Here is an 18,326-nt window from a genome sequence, read left to right on the forward strand (position 1 = left end):
GGATAAGAACTCTATGGGCAAGTGGCGCTGCTTCCTCCCGCCGCCCTGATGGACAAGCAACTTACGTGTCCCGTCAGAGCCGCAACGCTTCTTCAGCTTTCGGTGGGTAGTCGCCCGTTTGGGGGTAGTGAGTGGCCATTGCCATGATGGTGATGATGACATCCAGCTTGGATGTAGTGAGATGGAGGGGAGGCTTGATCCTTTCTTATTCCTTTTCCGCGTATCCTTGTACCCACACGATCTGACACATGCCGGGTCTTGTGCATCGATCCCGGATCAGAGAGAGAAGTGAGAAGTCATATAAGTATATGTCTTGTCTGCCCCCCCCCCCCTCCACAAACCAGCCACTGTCCTCATAATCCTATATCAATACTCAACCACAGACTCACACACACACACACACACGCAAGTGTCTGCTAAATCAACCTCGACCAAACCAAAACATCAAACCAATATGAAGACTTCTAATGTTGTCGCCGTCTTGGCCCCTTCTGTCGCCTCGGCGCAATGGTGGAACGGAGCTCCTGAGTGTGCTGTAAGTCAAAACAATCTTCTTCGTCTTCTTACCGCCTACCGCGTCTGCAACGACTCTCTCCCCATGATTTAAAGACCTACTCGACTGACATTGCGCCGCATCTCTTAGCACTCCTGCCTGTCTTCCGCCTACGCCGCCGCCACCTCGGCCAGCTCCACCTCGGGCAACAACGCGGCCCCCTACTGGCCGGCACAGTCCGACTACTGCAACTCCAACAAGGGCGCCCAGATCTCGTCCTGCCTGGCCGCCGGCTGCAAGGCCACGCCCACCGCGGTCAGCAGCTACGCCAAGCTCAGCTCCTCGCTTTGCTCGCAGTGGGCCGAGTGCACGTCGGCCGGCTCCACGGGCGTCCACACCGTCACCCTGCCGAACGGCCCCGTGACCTGGGGCGCCCCCGGCGGCTGGGGCCCCAACAACGGCGGCTCGCACAACTTCGGTTCTGGCGGCAACGGCGGCCAGGGTAACTGGGGTGGTTATAGCGGTAACAACGCGCAGTGGTCCGAGTGGGCGAGCGCGTACTCGGGCTCCAGACTTGGACCGGCGGCGTCGTGACGGTGACGGGCTGCCTCAACGACGGCTCGCCCTGGTTCTCGGGCCCCGGCTGCGGCTGGAACGTGCAGGGCGGCTTCAACGGCTGGGTCGGCTGGGGCAATGGCTGGAAGTGGGCCGCCACCTCCACCAACACCGTCACCATCACGACGACCAACGCGGCCGACGGCAACGCCGTCACCACCTTCACCGGTCTGGCTACTGTCGCTGCTGCCGTCAGCGGCGACCTGACCACATCCACCACCATCGGCATCGCTACCTCGACGGCGGGCGCGAACGGGAACGGGGCTGCGCGCATTGGCGGCTCGCCTATGGGTGCCTCCGAGGGCAGCATGGTCACGGGCATGATGGGCATTGCGCTCGGCGCTGTCATTGTCATTGCTGGCATTTTGTAAGAGCAGTCGACCCTGCCTGCTTCTTACTCATTGTCAAGCAAAATTAGCCAAACTCCCTTCTTGCTGTCTGTGTCACCACTACACCCCTTTTATTACACATTCTGATTTCCGTTGGAAGCATTTTCACATGCGATGGGTGCATCTTATTCCCTACACAACTACTATCATAGTATTTGCTTGCTGTTGTTGCGACGTACCTTTTGCGACTGAATCACTCGCGCGCGCTTGAAGATTATTGTGGAGGAAGAAAAAATAGGTTGAAAAGACTGTATATAATGGGCACGATAGATGGATATGTTGCGACTTCATAGCTTGTTGTTGTTTATTCCATTAGCCCGTGAATGGGTTCTGAAATTAGCAAAGTTTCCTCGAAACTAAATAATATATAGGATACTACTGCATTTCTATATTGGACTGTTTCCACATCTGTGACACATCATTGCTAAATTTTCATCTTGTAGTCACTAGCTCGTGGAATGTTGCTGGCAGTCTGCTGGAAGAAAACGTTTACTTGCCTCCCTCCCAGCCATTGGCAGCCGCTCGGATGGTTGTCGACTGCAGGGGTTGTTGATAGGTGATCATGGCCCTTCCGTTTTCGCCATTGGTTTCGTTTAACTTTGAAGACTCCTGCTCCTGCCTGAGACCGGTGGTAGGTAGGTGGGAGCTTGGGAGCTAGGAAACAGAGCAGAAAAGAGTATTGCGAATGGACCTTTATCGTTTGCATCCCTGAGACATCAATACCTTACTTACGCATTGGTCCCGATCTTCTCGAGACATGATTTCAGAATCGCAATCACGTTGTCTACTGTACGGTTTTTTCGGATCACCGACTAATTCAAGCAAGCCCCAGGTGGACAACGCCAAATATATGTGCAGTTGAGTGTATGTATTCGTTGGGAGGTAAATATAACTATCGCGGGAAAACGTCGCAGCAAGCAAAGAACGCGGCGTAGCTTGTATCATTTGTCATTCATCATGTGACCGACCGACCAACCCCGAGCGAGCCACACACGCACCACCCTCTCTAGTCAACAAAAAAAGTAAAAGCAAACAGTTCCCGCCAGCGCCGTTCGCTCTCGAAGAAACAGCTGCATTTGCCTCCGTTAGGAAGCCTTCCCTTTTCTTCCCCTCGACCTCTGCAATAAACTGGGCAGGCAGAAAGGACAGGCATACATACGTTGGCAGTAGCAGTGGCAACCCCGTAGACTATGCGTATGTGCCAGGTAAAACGATTTCGGATATCACCACTCCCCCAAAGCAGGAGAAAGGGAGAAAGAAGGGGAAGGGGGGGAAACAGCCAACAAGACTCCATTTCTAGAAAACAGAGCTCCTCTCCATAAACAATCAAAATCAAAATGGTATCAAGTTCTCCCAGAAATTCTCTATCCGTGCCGAACCCTGCGAACGCTTTCGCAAGGCAATTTGAATATGTTGTAGATGGCCGCAGCTGTCTCGTCCCATAATGTTCCTTCCTTCCAAGACCAGCAAGCAAGAAACGATCGTGATCCATCATGGGCATAATCCCATCCATGCCAACTCATCAAGAAATATCTTCCAGCAAAAGTAACATGTAAATAGTGAAACTGTTCCACGGCACGTCTTTGGTATCCCCAGCCTGTATTGCATAAAGTGTATACCGGAAAACCACTCAGCATGGCTATATCCCCTGAGCATGTATGTTGTGTATGTATACATCATGAGTCTCTGACGATCATCAAATAGTGTGCCATCAACTTCCTATATCATGTGAATATACATGCCAAGGGAAGTGTGGGCTTCACTTAATTTGTCCCTTGAGACAACGACGAAAGGAAACCAGCTCGAGAGGTATGATGAAACCCCGGACTTGCAAGCTGGTACTTGGTATCAAAAATAAATAGCAGAGCCAGGAGGAGGACCTCAAGGAAGCCCAACGAACCATGTGTAATCCATTGGTAAGTCTTCAACCAGCGGCCGCGGACCAGGAACATGCAGAGGCGTATCAGACGTCCAGCGCGACAAGCCACGGCAGAGGCCCGTAAGTGACGTTGCTTACAGACTCATAGTGAGCCATTCCCATTCTTGTGGACCATTATTGGCGCCAGGGTTCAATATGCCGCTCTGAGGTCCTGAAGACATGCCCACCATGCCTGGACCCATCATCGGCCGTTGCGTCATGCCAAAGCCGTTTGCCAGGCCAAGGTTGCCTGGGTTGCCCATACCACTCATAAACCCGTTTGATGATGACCCGACAGACTGGGCCGCATCGTTAGAACCAGTAGAGCTCTCGGGACTATCGATATCCATTCCGCTGGACTCGTTCGGCCCAATGCTCTTACTGCTCCGGCGCTGACGTTTCGATGCGTTCGTGGTACCCGCACTGCGCGGCAAAGATGCGGCGCCGGGGCCTGGGGCATTCTTTGGGGGAGCCGCAGCAATTGGCACTACGCCTTTCCCACCAACAGCACCGTTCGAAGAGCCTGCGTAGCTGGTAGGGGTGCTTCCCGCAGTGTTACCGCCAGAGCCGGCACCACCGCTAGCAGGACTATCGCCTTCGTTGGCACTGCCAGCACGGTTGGCCGTGGCGGGAGGCGTACTAGCTTGAGTAGGCTTGGTCGTCGTGGTTATAGCCAGGGGTTAAGTTCTTGCGCGAACCGGGCACAGATGCGTTGCCCGGCGCACCGCTCTTCCTGGATCGAGTGGCAGTACCTCCGACCGGTAAGCTGGCGCCCGAGCCACGGTTTCGCTTCTTGATAACATCCGTCTTCAAGCTGAGTGGTCGAACGACACCGTGTAGCTTCAGGAACAAGCCGCAGGCGTTACAAAGCGGCTGCCCCTCGGGGTTTCGCCGCCAAAGAGGTGTGGTCTGTGTGAAGCAGTTGGTACAAGTGGTGGGGGCATTGCCATCTCCTTGGTTGGCGGCGGCGGTCTGAAGATTAGTTGTGGAGCCTTGCTTAGACGCAGAGGGGGACGATGGCCTGCTTGGTGCAACCGACGAGAAACCGGAAGCATGGCCTGGTCCGTCGGGTGGAGGCGAATTGGGGTTGGATTGGGCAAGTCTGTCGAAAGCATTGCCGTGGCCCAACATATTCACGCCCGGGGTGGAAGCGTTTCGGGGTATCTTTCCGTTTCTGCCATTGCTAGGCTTGAACGACTGGGAATGTGAGCGTGATAGACTGCGCTGGCCCTCCCATTCGCCATTCGCGTCGAAGAGATCGGTGGTAGTGCCACCGATAGTGACCTGTTTACGAGTCGGTCCGCCAGGATACCGTGCGGCTTGTGTACTAAACTGGCCAGGTAGAGTGGCATCCCACTGAAGTGCATTGGAATGGCTGATGTCCATCGCCGACTCGTCCATTCCTGGTGAGAAGCCTTGGTGCGATGCCATGTTGCGGTCTGGGAACGCACCGCCGTCGTCGTCTTCATTGTCGGAGTCGGCCCCGAAAGAGAACATGTTTTCTTGCATTAAGCCTACACCAGGAGACCGTGCCTGGTTGTCTGAATGGAATACCTGGCTAGGATCGACATGTCCAAAGTTGTTCGATGGCGCAAACACATTTCCGGTCTCTGGACCCGTGGTGTTCGGTGCTTGAAACATGGCGCCGTTGTTTCCTTGGTGCATGAACTGTTGTCCCATCGCATTGTCAAATGGCCCATGGCCATGTCCATGACGGAAGGCTTGATGCCTCTGCTGTCGAACATCGACCGACCCGAAGAACATGTTCTCGTTGTCGGGCATAGGATGTGGCGTGCTTGCAGTCGAAGGGAAGGCAGAGCCAGGAGGCGAGTAGAAGCCGTGCGAGTTTAGGGAGCCCTGTCCCATGGGGTGTTGGTTGAACATGTTGGAGAAACCATGTGTGACCATGGGAGATGTCGACGGTGAAAAGGAGAAGTTCTGCTGGAAGGGCCCTGCAGACGTGATAATGGGGTCATGCTCCATGTGGAAAGTGTCAAGCGGAAAGGGTACACCAGAGTGGGACATTTGACCCATGCGGGCAGAATGAGGTTGATCTAGAGAGTATTCATGGAGATCGGAGTCAGCATCTAATCCATTGGCGACCGAGTTGCTGTTGACCGCAGGGACTTGAGGGGAGAAGTCGGCAGGACGCTTGAGGTTTCGAGTCTGGAAGGAGGGTTAGTTATCTGCGCCAATACCAGGGCCGAGATAGAGGAATGATCTGCATGGGCAAGCGAGGCCTTGTGATTCGACAGTGCCATCATGCGCACCATCCTCTCCTCTCCCGCATAGATAAAGAACACTCACCCGTCGCTCATCGACACTCGTTTTTCGAGCATGCCTAGTGACATAACCGAATTCGTCCTGATGTTTTTGGTGCGGTGGTACGGGCACAGATTGCGGCACAAAATGCTGCGGAGGCGCCTTGCGAGTTTTGATAGGAATCGCGGCAGCAGTAACATGTGCTGGCTTGTCTTTTAAGTGCTTTGCAGATAGTTCAGGCGACGGCGTGTCCGCCAAACCTGCCGGCGTGGCAACATTCTCGGAGAATATGAAGTCGTCGAGATTCATCGGCTCGGGTTGATGAAGGTTTTGGTCCGACGTTTTCCTCAGTTGAGCAATACCACTGGGGGTGTTGTTGCTCGTAGTCCCCGCATTATTGCTCACCGATGGTTGAAGAGTCGATGCCCTGACGGAACGATTAGACAATCCATCTTGAAAGCACGCAATTACTTCGCAAACATACTTATTAGCCGCGGCCTCTTCCTCCCGCTTCGCCTTGCGCAACTTCGCGTGCATCATGCGCCATGTAAGATTTTCCATCCGCTCCTGGCAGGGTAGGTTCTGCTTCGTTTGTTTGAAAAAGCGCCATATTTGGGTCGCGAGGGGATCACTCTGCTGCATCTGCTCGAGGTCTCCATCCTGACCAGCCATGCCATCCCTCCAAGTGGGAAAGATGGAAGAAGCCAATATGCCGCCCGCACCGTTGTCGCCGCCCGCGCCGGAGTACGGAGGGAGACCCAGTTTCAATTCTTGCATGCGCAAGTCGCTGGGGCTGTTCTCGTCGGCGCCGGTGAAGATCGCATTCTGGTTGTTCCCTTCGTCGGCCAGCGCAGCGGACATCGAGTCCATGGGCCTGCGCGGGAAGCGGAAGTCGTGCTCTGTCGTCGTGGGGTCCATTACTCTGGAAGGACTTGTGGCGGAAGAAGAAATGGGTGACGTCGCAAGGGCGGCCATTCTCGTACGTTCAACGCCGTGGTCTCATGCGAGACCGGTGACGCTGTCCAGGTCTTGTGCGATTCTGTCGCCGAAGGTTTGTGTAATACTTGGTTGGTACAATACAACACAATAAGATCTCAGATCCCCACGTCTCAGAGTTCGGTTAACAGCCGCTCGATTTGGATAACGAGTATGTAATAGAAACTGCTTTTTGGTAGGGTAGGGTAGTGTAGTCTGTACTTAAGGTGTGTAGTGAGTGAGGTATAGAAAAGCAAGTGCCCTCTCCCCCCCGTTTGCCACTCTCTGGTTCTCTAATAGTAATAATTGTGGTCTTTCGTAGTAATGGGGGAGGGATAGTCTGGAACACCGGCTCGGTAAGGGTACGGGAGCAGGAGCGGCGTTAGCTGTAGGGCCGATTGAATCCACAGCAGGGTAATTGCTCTCTACATAATGTAGACTGACTCTATATGCATCGGATGCCCTGAGACTCTCGGATTTGGGTGTATGTATGTTTACGGATAGGGTCCCACTGCTCTTCAGGCGCTGGACTGACCAAAGAGGAACGGGCAGGCAGGGTTGGAGAGGAGAACCAGACCTGTGAGGATCGGAGGGGAAACGAGAGAATTACTGCTTGGTTTGGTTGTGTGTGGAGGGCGGAGAGAGCACAATGGCATGGCATGGGAAGAAGAGACTTCCACCACCCACTACAGCCACTAGGTTATTATTACTGGCTAATAGTACTTTGAGGAAGCCGTAAGTACAGGCATGTATCATATGGCGACGTATTGCCGTGGGTAGAAAGAACCATGAACGTGAGCGACCTTCCTTGAGCCACGCTATGAGGTAGTAGCATGTATGCTTGCTTGCCTGGGAGGTAGAAAAAAAGATGCTGGGGTATGCCCACTGAACTGACATGGGAAAGGTCCATGCAGAGTACCGGTACGAGGTCGAGGTGCGAGGGTTCTTTCTGGTCAAGCCAAGGATACCAAGTGGTCAATGTGGGTGGGCGCATCCATGATCCATTCATCAACTGCAGGAAGCTCAATTGTCCAGGGTTGCAAAAGGTCGGACCAATCTGATCTCGAATTGAGGAGAGGGGAACCCTCGGCCTCTCTCTGCCTTCCAAACCCCCAGCTCAGACTCAGACTGAGCAGAGAGTTCATGTTGGTGAAGAGCGCGCGGGCTTCTGCTTCACGCCTGAAGCGAAGTACATACAGCAGCAGGTAGTAAGTAGTGAGTGGGTGGTGGACCCGGTCTGCAGCGCAATTATTGCTCTTAGTGGGGGGACGATGTCGGCTGGCATGGCTGGCTTTTAAACAAGTGCGGTTACAGTTACACTTGAGGGGCAGACCAGGTGTGATTGACTGACTGGCTGGTCGGTTATTTAAAACACTAAAAAAGCCCAGTCAGTCGGTCTACCCAAAGGCAGAGAGGCGCCGCTACGGAGTGCCTTCCATGCGCTGTGCTGTGTCAGAGCGCCCTCATTCAACGTCTTTCGCGGGAATATGAGAGCATGCCTTATTATTAGCTACATACATAATGTATACCTATCGAGGAATCCCTCTTCTATTACATAAAGAAAGACCTCATTCCAGATACCTTCTCTTTGCTCTATATCGGCATCTCTCTTCGCTCCTGACTTGGTTCTTTCCCACCTCACGGCACGTAAGAAATCACGATGTTGTTACGGATTGGACTTTTAGGCTCAAAGTAAGGAAGCGTCATCCCGCGTTTGCTGGCTGGGGGGCAGCCCACCCTCTCTGATGCTGTGCTCCAACCTCTACCGTCACCGGAAGGAGGTAAAAGTACGTACAAAAGACATGCATCGGGGCATCATACACATTCATTCATCAACGCCGGCAAAATTGCGACAACGGCGATGATGACTGATGGGGCGGGAGAGAGACCCAGGCAGATCCCGGAGTAGTCTTCTAGTTTCGCTCCTGTCCTCGTTTCCCTCGTTTCGTGGCATGTTCCGATTGTACCCGAACACTCTTACTTGTACAGAGAGAGGTCTTGCCGAGAGGGCGACCGACCGTCAGGGCGCAAAGAAAACCAAGCCGGGCCTATGCAGCTACGAAATATAGCACTAACAGACCCCGACAGTCCACATCTGAGGACCTTCAAAAGGATCTAGCTAATCCTTGCCAGCAAGTCCTTACTCGTTGTGGTTGGACGCCAGCCACTGTACTACATACCGCTAGCATGGTTGCACGTGTGGATCTGGATGCTTTTGTGGGTGCAGTGTCGCATGGCTGGCATATGGTTCTCTCTCTCTCTCTCTCTCTCTCTCTCTCTCTCTCTCTCTCGATCGTGGTCAAACTGCAAGGCCGTACATGTCAGCCTCCTCTTCGCGCCGAAGTCCCGTCAAGCAATATTCATTCATCTTCAACTTTTGCGCAAGACAACGAGCTGGTATTGACGGCGTGTCGTCGAGTGTTTATCGAGTATTTTGTTGTCTGAGGGTGACACCCTTCCAAATATGGTCATCCTAATGTAACTCAAAATATGTTATAGTCCCCATGGCTGATTCCGGAAACGGCAATTTGGTCTCTAAAAGCAGACTGCAGGTGGGCAGCGCATGCGGACTGCGACAATACCAGAGTGCGGTATGGGTCTTCTGATGTTGCCACCACCTGGGTCCTGGAGCCCTGCTAAGATCTTACATATTTAATACTTGTCATCCATGGGCACGCTCCAATGCTTCCCTTACTTGTAATCCAAAGTTGGGTGGCCCCGTACGGAGTATTAGAGCCAGCTTGTGTTCCTTAAAACAATAGGCACATATCTCAGGCCCCTCGTCGTATCTTGGTTGATTGATTGATTCATCACGCTGGAGAAATTGATTTTACGTTCGTAATATTCATAATAAAGCACAATTGGGTTTTCGAATACCAAAAAGATGAAAGAATACTGAAGAGTATAGGGCTCTCTTAAATAAAATGCAATGTAGAGTGTCCATGTATGTGTGCATTATATTTTAAGGACCACGAGCCAGTATGTCTTGACGTGAACTAGTGACTGCGCCAAGCAGCGTCCGTGATTCTTCGTCCGCTTTTCCTGATGTCATTCAGGGCCATACCAACGAACCAGGGTAAATAGTCGGTACATTACCACGGTAGTCATAAGATATCTACTACATATGCAGTATGTAGTCAATTCAAAGACTGCTCAATAGGAGCGCTGGCTTACACCTTCTGACGTAGCATCAAGGATGCCAGCAGCAAATCGTGTTCTTGTTCTCGAGAGCGGCGTGTGCCGCCGCATCTTTGCGGCGCAGACCCGACCACGGAGTCGACATTTGCATTCCTTCTTCAGCTTGGGTGTGTGCTCACCAGGTGCAGTTTGCCACTATCCCATTGCGGCGTTCCTTGCAGGAGGACGTACGTAGTATAGTAACTTGCCAGCCACTCACATGCCGGGCGGTAGGCAATCTTGCCGAAGCCATCGTGAGATGCGACTCTAAGCGAGCCCATACCGAGACTGTTACATGCTGTATCGTACTTACATACGTGGTTGGACGCGTAGAGTCCACCAGGGGATGTCACGATACAAGTCTTCATCATCGTGATATATGGTGGGTTCTCCTGTGAACGGAAGCACTTGGTCCTTCCCGTGGTGGTCCCGCCCTGACACTAGGGCGGCTTGTCGGCGTAAAGACGGCGTTGTCATCCACTAGCCTGCGGGAATATATACAATTCGGATGAGGCTCTTGGGGCCGGGCCACTGCAAGGTCAGCTGAAAGCGGCCGATAAAAGCAAGCAAAGTACAGGGTTACAGGAGAGGGGGCGGCAAGGTTGCGTTTCGACTTTGGTGCAAGCCGCTGTCGCGCGGTGCCGGGCGACTGGGCCAGGCTGCCAGGAGCCAGGAGCCAGGAGGCTATCCACCGAGATCATGATAGACATTTCACAAAAGTAGTCGCAGTATGTCGCCGGAGTGCTATACTCCATTGGTCAGCTCCTGCAGGTCAAGCATTGATGAGTATTTATTTCTTCCTGCGATCTGTAGTTAATAGGACGTACGTGATTCGCTACTCTATTTAGAAACTAAAGACCGCGGCAAACGGCATATTCGCCCGTACATATCGCAGATGGCCCCGATCGCCTCCGCATGTCCCACCCGAAATCCATGGTTGCGGCATACTCGATGATCAGTAAACGCCGACATTTGATTGCAGTCGACTTACATATTATTTGGGAGGCTGCGGCGCCTCCGTATGTATGTATGTATGTGTATGTGGTAACAGTTGCCGAGATGCTTACTTGAAACGAAATATAAACCCACAAGCATGGGAGACAAATTTCCCAAGAGGCGGATATAAGTGTGCACGGGCACGCTATTTAGTATCTTGTAGACTTCCCCACGCTCTTCGAGTCTTTTTTGGCCAGAACCCTTCATTCGTCCGGAGTGTTGATTGATTGGTATTAGCTGTCGTGATAACCAATCACATGTAAATCCCCGAGGTTGCACACTGCGTATGGCTTCGACGCGGCGTGTCGGTCGAGGCCGATCAACACACACCGGCTTCGCGAGGCGGGGTTCTAGAAGCCCTGCAGCGCCAGAAGCAAGCAATATGTAAGAGATCCCTTGGTATAGTGCCTGGAAGGCCGCTGACGATGACTGCAGTGGTTGAGAAGAGACAATATGAATGGGTGCCCGACAGCATGGGGTGGAGGAAGGGTTCAGTGGATGCCCCGCTCGTAGTCGGAAGTACTGGGTACGACGCGCACCGGTGCGATGCACCTTAGAGGCTCAGACGTTAAGACCCATCTGCCCAGGGACCCCCCAGTTCATGCATGCCTTTGGGTGGTGGACCCCCACACTCACGAGGGAGGGTCAGCTTCACAAGCTCGGGTTGGGAAAGAAAAGAAACAGAGAAAAAAAACCAGCTTATATTCATTTGAACCAGCTTTCAAACGGGGCATCTTGCAACCTTGCGATTCCCACTGTAATTACCTCTGATAATGGGCTTTTTGAAAATGGGAATACGTAAAGCAAGGGCAGCTCGAGATACAGGTGGTGTATGGCAAAAAAAAAAAAAAAAAAAAAGTGTCAAATGTCGAAACACCCCTGCCCCATCACGGGCTATTGAACCTACTGTCGGGACGTCGACGAGTCAGGACCGTTACTTTCGGCCGACGACCGACCGGTACGCATGACCATTTCCCAAAGGAAGGAGTTTAAAAAAGCAATAAGCGCGGCAAGTACTACAAAATTGCTGAAAAGGAGCCGCCCAGCCCTCGGTTACTTTTTACTTACCCTGGGACACAGGGATTGGGAGTGGGGGAATGCATGGATACATCTCACTTTCAACCATGACCAAGAATTGCCTTCCGGCTCAACTGGGACAGCGTGAATTGCGAAAACATCTCTCCGGCTGCTACGTCGTACCAAGCAAGACATCCACCGCGTGCGACATCAAGTCTTCCTTGAGTTGGCAGCTAGATGGTATACCATCCAGGCTAGCTTTCCCCAATAGTCGTAGGGCCAACGGAACGGCCTGACGGCGAAGAGGAGGATGATATACGTATGCAGTATTTGTTTGGCAGACGCGAAGTCAAGTAGCTTCGCGCTGGCGTGGGTAGCGAAACATCGTGCTCTAAGCCTCTAACTAACTATGTACTTGATCCTTCGCGCACACCAGCCAATCGCCGGCCCGTGAAATCAAATCGAAACTCATCTATTAAAAGCTGAAGAGAAGTCTCCCTTATTGTTCACATGCTAGGAAGCCCTAGTTTGCGTGCATTGCCCTCGCGCCGTTTATGGTATCGTGGAGCGCCCGGTATTTGGAAACCATCAAGCTTTTTGTCCTCCCAACCGCCCGCCTAGACATCCATCCATGTTGAGCAAAGCCAAACTTACTTCTCGCCGACAGGACTCGAGTCACGTCCGCCTGCATAGAATATCTAGGTTACTTCATTCGCGGCCTTGACAGCTAGGTGGACCACGCATTATGAAATGGTTTATTTTCGCCTGATTTTCGCGGAAACTACCAGGACAGGCTTTTCTCGACAAGATATCTAGATATGTACCCAGGGACCCAGGACCCTTTACACGGAGAGAGCCGCATTTTGGTGTTTGACCGCTCGCGGTTTGGCGAAGATTAGAAACAACTCGGTTGGCCTTTTACCATTAAAATAACCCATGACAAACTAGGGATGACTGCTGCCCAAGTTGAGGAATTTAGATCTATGAGATCTATGAGATCAACATGTACGTATGTAGTCAGTCAGTCCATTATTGCGTTCAATCACCATTCAGATATCGAAGGAGATAGCCGTCCCAAAGAGCCGGTGTCTTACCCACTGAAACTAGATGCATACACAGACACCCAAGAATTGTGGCCAAGCCAAGTCAGTACTTCCTTGTAATGTTAAGTGCACTTTGTTGAATCCCTGGACCAGTGGACCAAGAAATGTAATGTTTTCAAGGATTCGCGACCGCTTCTCTGGGAAGTTGTACGTAAGCTAGTAAGCCCTGGCGGTTCGTTCACTGACCAATTCCCCAGACTCGACTGTCCCAGAGTGGCTCTATTCGTATGTAATACGTTTGAGCATGCCTGCTTGTCCGCACCGGTGACCATCGAGAACTACGATCGGCTTTCTGGGTCTGTGTCCCTCATTTCACTTTGACCAGATCCCCTGCCCCAGACCAACTACCCCCACACGATGAAATGCCCTGTCTGTCCTTGCAAGGCAAATGGTCCAGATGGTCCAAATCCGTGGAAATCCTTGTACAGGCAATTGGTAATGTATGTAGACGGTCTCCCGGACATGGCCATTTAATACCTTCACCTGTAGTCCCGTTTCGTCATGCGCCTAGGACACCCTTTCGAGTTCAGGTCGCAGTAGCGAGCAGGGCAGAGACAGGAGTCTAGACCGCCATGGCCGGGCGGGGATCCAGAGTCGTCCGAGGGTATTCCCTCATGCGGCCTTGATTAAATCATCAAACGAAAGAACTAAAAAGCCGGTTCATCCTGGTGTGCTCACGGAGTCCATTGCCGTTTTCAGCCATGTTTTGGGGGGTTCATCGGCCACCCGAACAGGTCCAATGGTGGTTCGTTGTTGCGGCGAGCAGTGGCGCGGGCGTGGGTGTGGGCGTGGGCGGTTTACCAGCCAACAAAAACGTAGTGAACTCGTCAGCCGAGAGTAGTCTGACGCGGGGGGTCCTAGGTATTGCCCATCATCCATCAACCACCTCCTCTTCCTCACGCGACCGCACAGTTTACCCGATTCGATGTGGGATTACATATGTACGTGAAGTGATCGTCAAATTTCGCGTGCGCACGCGGGGCTCGAGCCGGTTCGCTCGCTTGCTAATCCTGATGGCTGAAGTCACGTCGCTTCGATCGCGGGAGACGGAAAGCCGAATGGCAGTCATCTGAGATGCCGAAGAAACCGCTTCGAGTATAGCGAGGAACAAGCCTCCCAGCCAAGTTGTTCTATGACAGTCGTTCACGGGGGGTTTTGTTGGTGGGTGTGTGTGGGTGTTTCGTAAGTGCTTCCCGCGTGTGTGTGTGTGTGTGCGGATCATTCACCTAAGTAGACTGGCCCAAGGTCGGGTGTCGCGCCGTTGGAGTGCGTCGCCTCGGGGGATCGAGCAGTACAATTCCGAGACCAGACAAGAGACAAAGGAAAGTTGGCCATGCTTTATAAGAGTGAGCCCTGCTCTTTGTCCTGGTTCGTTGTCTAATCTCATGCAAAAGCAGTCCCTATCTGGTATCAATGAACATGGAAGTAATTACGCTGCAAATTCAAAGCGGCAGGTGACACCTGGATGACCAACATGCTATGGGGGGCCAAGATCCTACTGCACGCATATATCGTCCAATCAGCGCAGATTTGAAGATGATGAACATTCCCAATCTCTATCAATCGCACCAGGAGCACGCAATGGCAGTATTACAAACTGCTGGCCGGCTCCGTTAACAACAGCCCCTGCAGGACGAAGCTTATCTTCACCCATCCAAACCCCCGGATTGCGAATGCTACTGGGGGTTATCCTCACCGACAATGTTGTTGATACCAGAATAACCTATCAACCGTACACAAACGGGTAGGATTTGCATACCAAGTCAGGCTACATGATGCTATCAGCGCCGCAGATTGCGTGCCGCCCTCAGTGATAGCATCGAATCCCTTATCTCTTGTGCGTTTGTTATATGCGTGTGTCCGCGTAAAAGGGTATCTTATCAGTGCCATGAACTGTGCTTTGTTGTTTCAGGCTCTGTGCGTGTAGGTAATAAGTAGGTAGTTGTCCCTATAATCCACACAGTTCAGAGTATCCATTCGACCCTCTGCTCCCGATTTGGCAAATGGCCGCGCGACCTATGTATAGGTGCCTCCAATACGGATAGCCTCAAGACTACGATATGAAAAAAAAGACGAGAAAGTCCCCGTTTGAGGGTATGGTGGCAATGACCTCGCCCTCGTTATGACGATGACCAAGTTGAAAGATCGAATGCGGCTTTCAGGTCGACGTTGACCTCGTTCGCCTTTGTCTCGTCGCCATTGTCCACGACTATACCTTTGTCGAAGCACCTGGCATGCTTAGGGAACATGAAGGCAACAGGGGAATGGCATATGTCTTTCGGCTCTATCTCCCATGGGACATGATCCTTCATGATGGATCGACCATGTACCACTCGTATACTACGTCACGTCGGTAGGACAAATCGGCCATGTCAACCACGAATACAAACTCCTTCAGTCTCAGGCGGTCTTATATCCAGGGGATCCTGGGCATCAGCCTGCTATTATCACTCCCCTCGACGTCGCCATCTTTAAGCGTGTTCGTCCGGGCTGCCGATAGCGAGAACTACAATATAGGCGAGGACACAACAAGTCTTCCGCCGCCGCCGCCGGGGGTGTCGACGTCCGAAGTCCTCGAGATAGGCCCGCCGCCTACTACTAGGCATGATGATACTATTGTTACCCGGACCGTCACCATCACTATCGCCTACAAGCCCATACTGGCCCCGGGCGACTCGACGTACTCCCTGCTAGGATGTTATGGACATACTGGGTTTGAAGGCATACACCCTTTTGGCCAGGAACGGGACTATGCGAGCCCGCCCTCTCTGGAGGCGAAAAATATTACGGTTGCTGCATGTCTAGACGGGTGCGCCAAGTTGCCGTCTCCCAATAAGACAGCAGGCCAATTCGTATATGTTGGACTCGAGAATGGAAGGTATGTACATCTCGCACCGGGATGGAAGATGGAGAGACAAGGTGCTGTCCCATGATCCGAGTTACTTATACTGACATGTCCCATAGCGAATGCTACTGTGCGGTAAACCTTTCCCCCGAGGCCACTAAGCTATCGGGCGACAACTGCACCTCTGCTTGCCCCGGTAGCCCCAGGCTTTCATGTGGCGGAAAAGACGCCATCGCCATATACAGTCTCGCATCCACCTCACAGGCATCATCAACAGGCAAGGACAAGTCCTCGTCATCATCAGCACCGCCGTCAACATCAGCGACGACTCGACCACCTCGGTCCTCAGAGAGCCCGGCAACCGCTCCTGCTAAAGCGCCAGGAATAGGAATGGGAGCCCTCTCGCCACCGTCAGCGCCAACTACTTCCCATATAGTCTTCGAGGACCAAAAGGACAGTGGCGGTGCTGGACCCCCTGCCCCGGCGTCCACGGCGACGGTGGCCGCGATCTCGGGCTCCATGTCGGGCGCCGTCCTCCTCGGCGCGCTCGCCTTCTTCTGTTGGCGTACCTACAAGAAACGGCGGTTGGAGCAAGACGCCCGCGTCGCGGCCATGGTGGTCGCGCGCAAGACGGGTCGGAAAGTCGACGATAACGAGAACGACGACGCCAACGACAAGGTCTACCATTACGAGCGAAGACTCAGCCGCGGCCGCCCGAGGACAAGGGATCATCATCATCGCCCACCGAGCCTCATCATCGGCGGAGACGTGTTTCGCCACGACAAGGACGTCCGGCTCCTACCGCACGAGATCCTGGTCCCCACGACGCCGGCGCTCGAGAGCGGAGGCAAGGATCCAACCAGCTACTACCACCACACTGCCAACAAGAACACCAGCACAACAGGTGGTGAGCAGCAGCAGCAGAACCCTGAGCGGGACAGCCTCTTCTCCGTGCTGCTGGGCCAAGTCTCCGTCCCCTTCGGCCCGCACACCCCGCCCGCCATCGGCTCGAGCTCCGCCGTGCAGTGGCGCCGAACCGCCGACATGGCTGCCGCGGCGGCGCAGTCCGTGCCCGTGAGCCCCCTGACCAAGGCGCCGGACCACGTCGCCCTGCCCCTAGGCGGCCTAGGCGAACGAGCCTGGCACCGGCGCCGGATCTCAACACCGTACGCCCCGCCGCCCACGGCGCCACTGCCACCCACGCCACCAAACAAGAAGAAGCGGATCGCCGCCGCCGCCGCCGCCGCTGCTATTGGGGGGCCTAGGACTGAGGAGGGGCCGAAGGGTCAGGCCGCAGGCAGCCACCGCAGCGCCCGCCCCCTCGCGAAAACGCCGCCACGTTCGAAGCCGCTCCCAGAACGCCGGGCGCAACTTCTTCGATACCGGAGAGTTACTTATACAAGACTCTCGAGTACGACGGGGACGACGAAGAAGGCGGTGTGAAACCCGTGCCGCCGTTGAAAACAAGAACGTCGCAACAACCGCCACCGCGGTCTGCTGCTATGGGAGGCATGGTCTACATGGACCACCACGAGGGGAGGCAGCCGACCATACCGAGTCTACCGCCCATCACGCCCGGCGAGCTTTCCGAGTTCGACTCGAGGTATTGGAATTCGTTGGTGGGAGGGAGGAGGAATACCGATGGCGATGATGACAGGAGCCCGGCAAGTGCGACGAAGGTGGGGACGAGCATTCTGATGGAGAGCCCAACATTGCCTTGGGAAACTGATCCTACGCGAAGAACAGCGGAACATGGGAAGCACCAGTGAGTGAGTGGGCGACTAATGATGGGCGAATCCGACTGTGTGTATACTTAGTCTAGAGTCAAACCAATGTACAGCACTTGCTTAGATGAGCGTATCGTCTGATGGCTACTTCGTATGCCACCGAATACAAGCAGTGGACTGACCTAGATAAGTAAATGGAGTGGATGACAGGCACTCAAGCAAAACCACAAATGCCGTATATCAGGCCACACCATGTCAAGGGGGCAACAACCAATGCCCACTTCAAGTTTTCAAGGTTTCTGTACCAGCCATCAACCCAAGTATAGCCACCCAAGCAGTTGTGAGGCCGAGCGTGAAGCTGCCTAGTTACACATTGGACACAGTTGCAAGAAGGGATGGCTCATGCTGGCACGCGTAGAACAGTAACTGGGTGCTGGAACATCACGATTCAAATCAGCCGATGCACCAGTAAACGGTTTTGTTTTCGCTGGCGGGTCTCCGTCACGCCAGACGGTGATGCGATCTGTGTATATACACATGTATTGCCTGGAAGTTTGCGTACCAAGCCCCAAATGACGACGCCCAATGACTCCGTGAACTACGGCGGAAAAGCCAGAGTGAACCTATACCTTTCCATTTCCATCGTTGTGATCATCTCTTTTGTACCTTAACGATAACTAGGGCAAAGGCGATTGTGGTGCAATCGATTCGGTCTGATATGCAAATCATGGAGTAGGATGCTCAGGATGCGAGACACAAGCAATGGCCGCACACCCGTCCATCGTCTTCCTATTCTCCATACATAGCGT

The 18,326-nt window shown here is 53.4% G+C and overlaps 4 protein-coding genes across 4 annotated transcripts; 2 read left to right on the forward strand and 2 right to left on the reverse strand.

Moving 5' to 3' along the window:
• Positions 1 to 454: 454 nt before the first annotated feature.
• On the forward strand, positions 455 to 1,479 carry PG994_004610 (uncharacterized protein; the record flags this gene model as incomplete). Its single annotated transcript, XM_066856019.1, has 3 exons — positions 455 to 535; positions 644 to 995; positions 1,040 to 1,479. The coding sequence occupies 3 exons, from the start codon at positions 455 to 457 to the stop codon at positions 1,477 to 1,479; spliced, it is 873 nt and encodes a 290-aa protein (XP_066718186.1).
• Positions 1,480 to 1,986: 507 nt separating this feature from the next.
• Positions 1,987 to 2,256, reverse strand: PG994_004611 (uncharacterized protein; the record flags this gene model as incomplete). The annotated part of the gene is made up of 2 exons (XM_066856020.1): positions 1,987 to 2,151; positions 2,230 to 2,256. The coding sequence occupies 2 exons, from the start codon at positions 2,254 to 2,256 to the stop codon at positions 1,987 to 1,989; spliced, it is 192 nt and encodes a 63-aa protein (XP_066718187.1).
• Positions 2,257 to 3,510: 1,254 nt separating this feature from the next.
• On the reverse strand, positions 3,511 to 6,652 carry PG994_004612 (nitrogen regulatory protein areA; the record flags this gene model as incomplete). Its single annotated transcript, XM_066856021.1, has 4 exons — positions 3,511 to 4,068; positions 4,121 to 5,581; positions 5,723 to 6,104; positions 6,162 to 6,652. 4 exons carry the CDS (start codon positions 6,650 to 6,652, stop codon positions 3,511 to 3,513), a joined length of 2,892 nt encoding a protein of 963 aa, XP_066718188.1.
• An 8,662-nt stretch (positions 6,653 to 15,314) lies between these two features.
• On the forward strand, positions 15,315 to 17,233 carry PG994_004613 (uncharacterized protein; the record flags this gene model as incomplete). The annotated part of the gene is made up of 2 exons (XM_066856022.1): positions 15,315 to 15,823; positions 15,910 to 17,233. The coding sequence occupies 2 exons, from the start codon at positions 15,315 to 15,317 to the stop codon at positions 17,231 to 17,233; spliced, it is 1,833 nt and encodes a 610-aa protein (XP_066718189.1).
• Between the last annotated feature and the right edge of the window lie 1,093 nt (positions 17,234 to 18,326).

This window comes from Apiospora phragmitis (genome assembly GCF_038363925.1).
Source record: "Apiospora phragmitis strain CBS 135458 chromosome Unknown utg000005l:1.0-4161743.0:1.0-4166827.0, whole genome shotgun sequence".
NCBI lineage: Eukaryota > Fungi > Ascomycota > Sordariomycetes > Amphisphaeriales > Apiosporaceae > Apiospora > Apiospora phragmitis.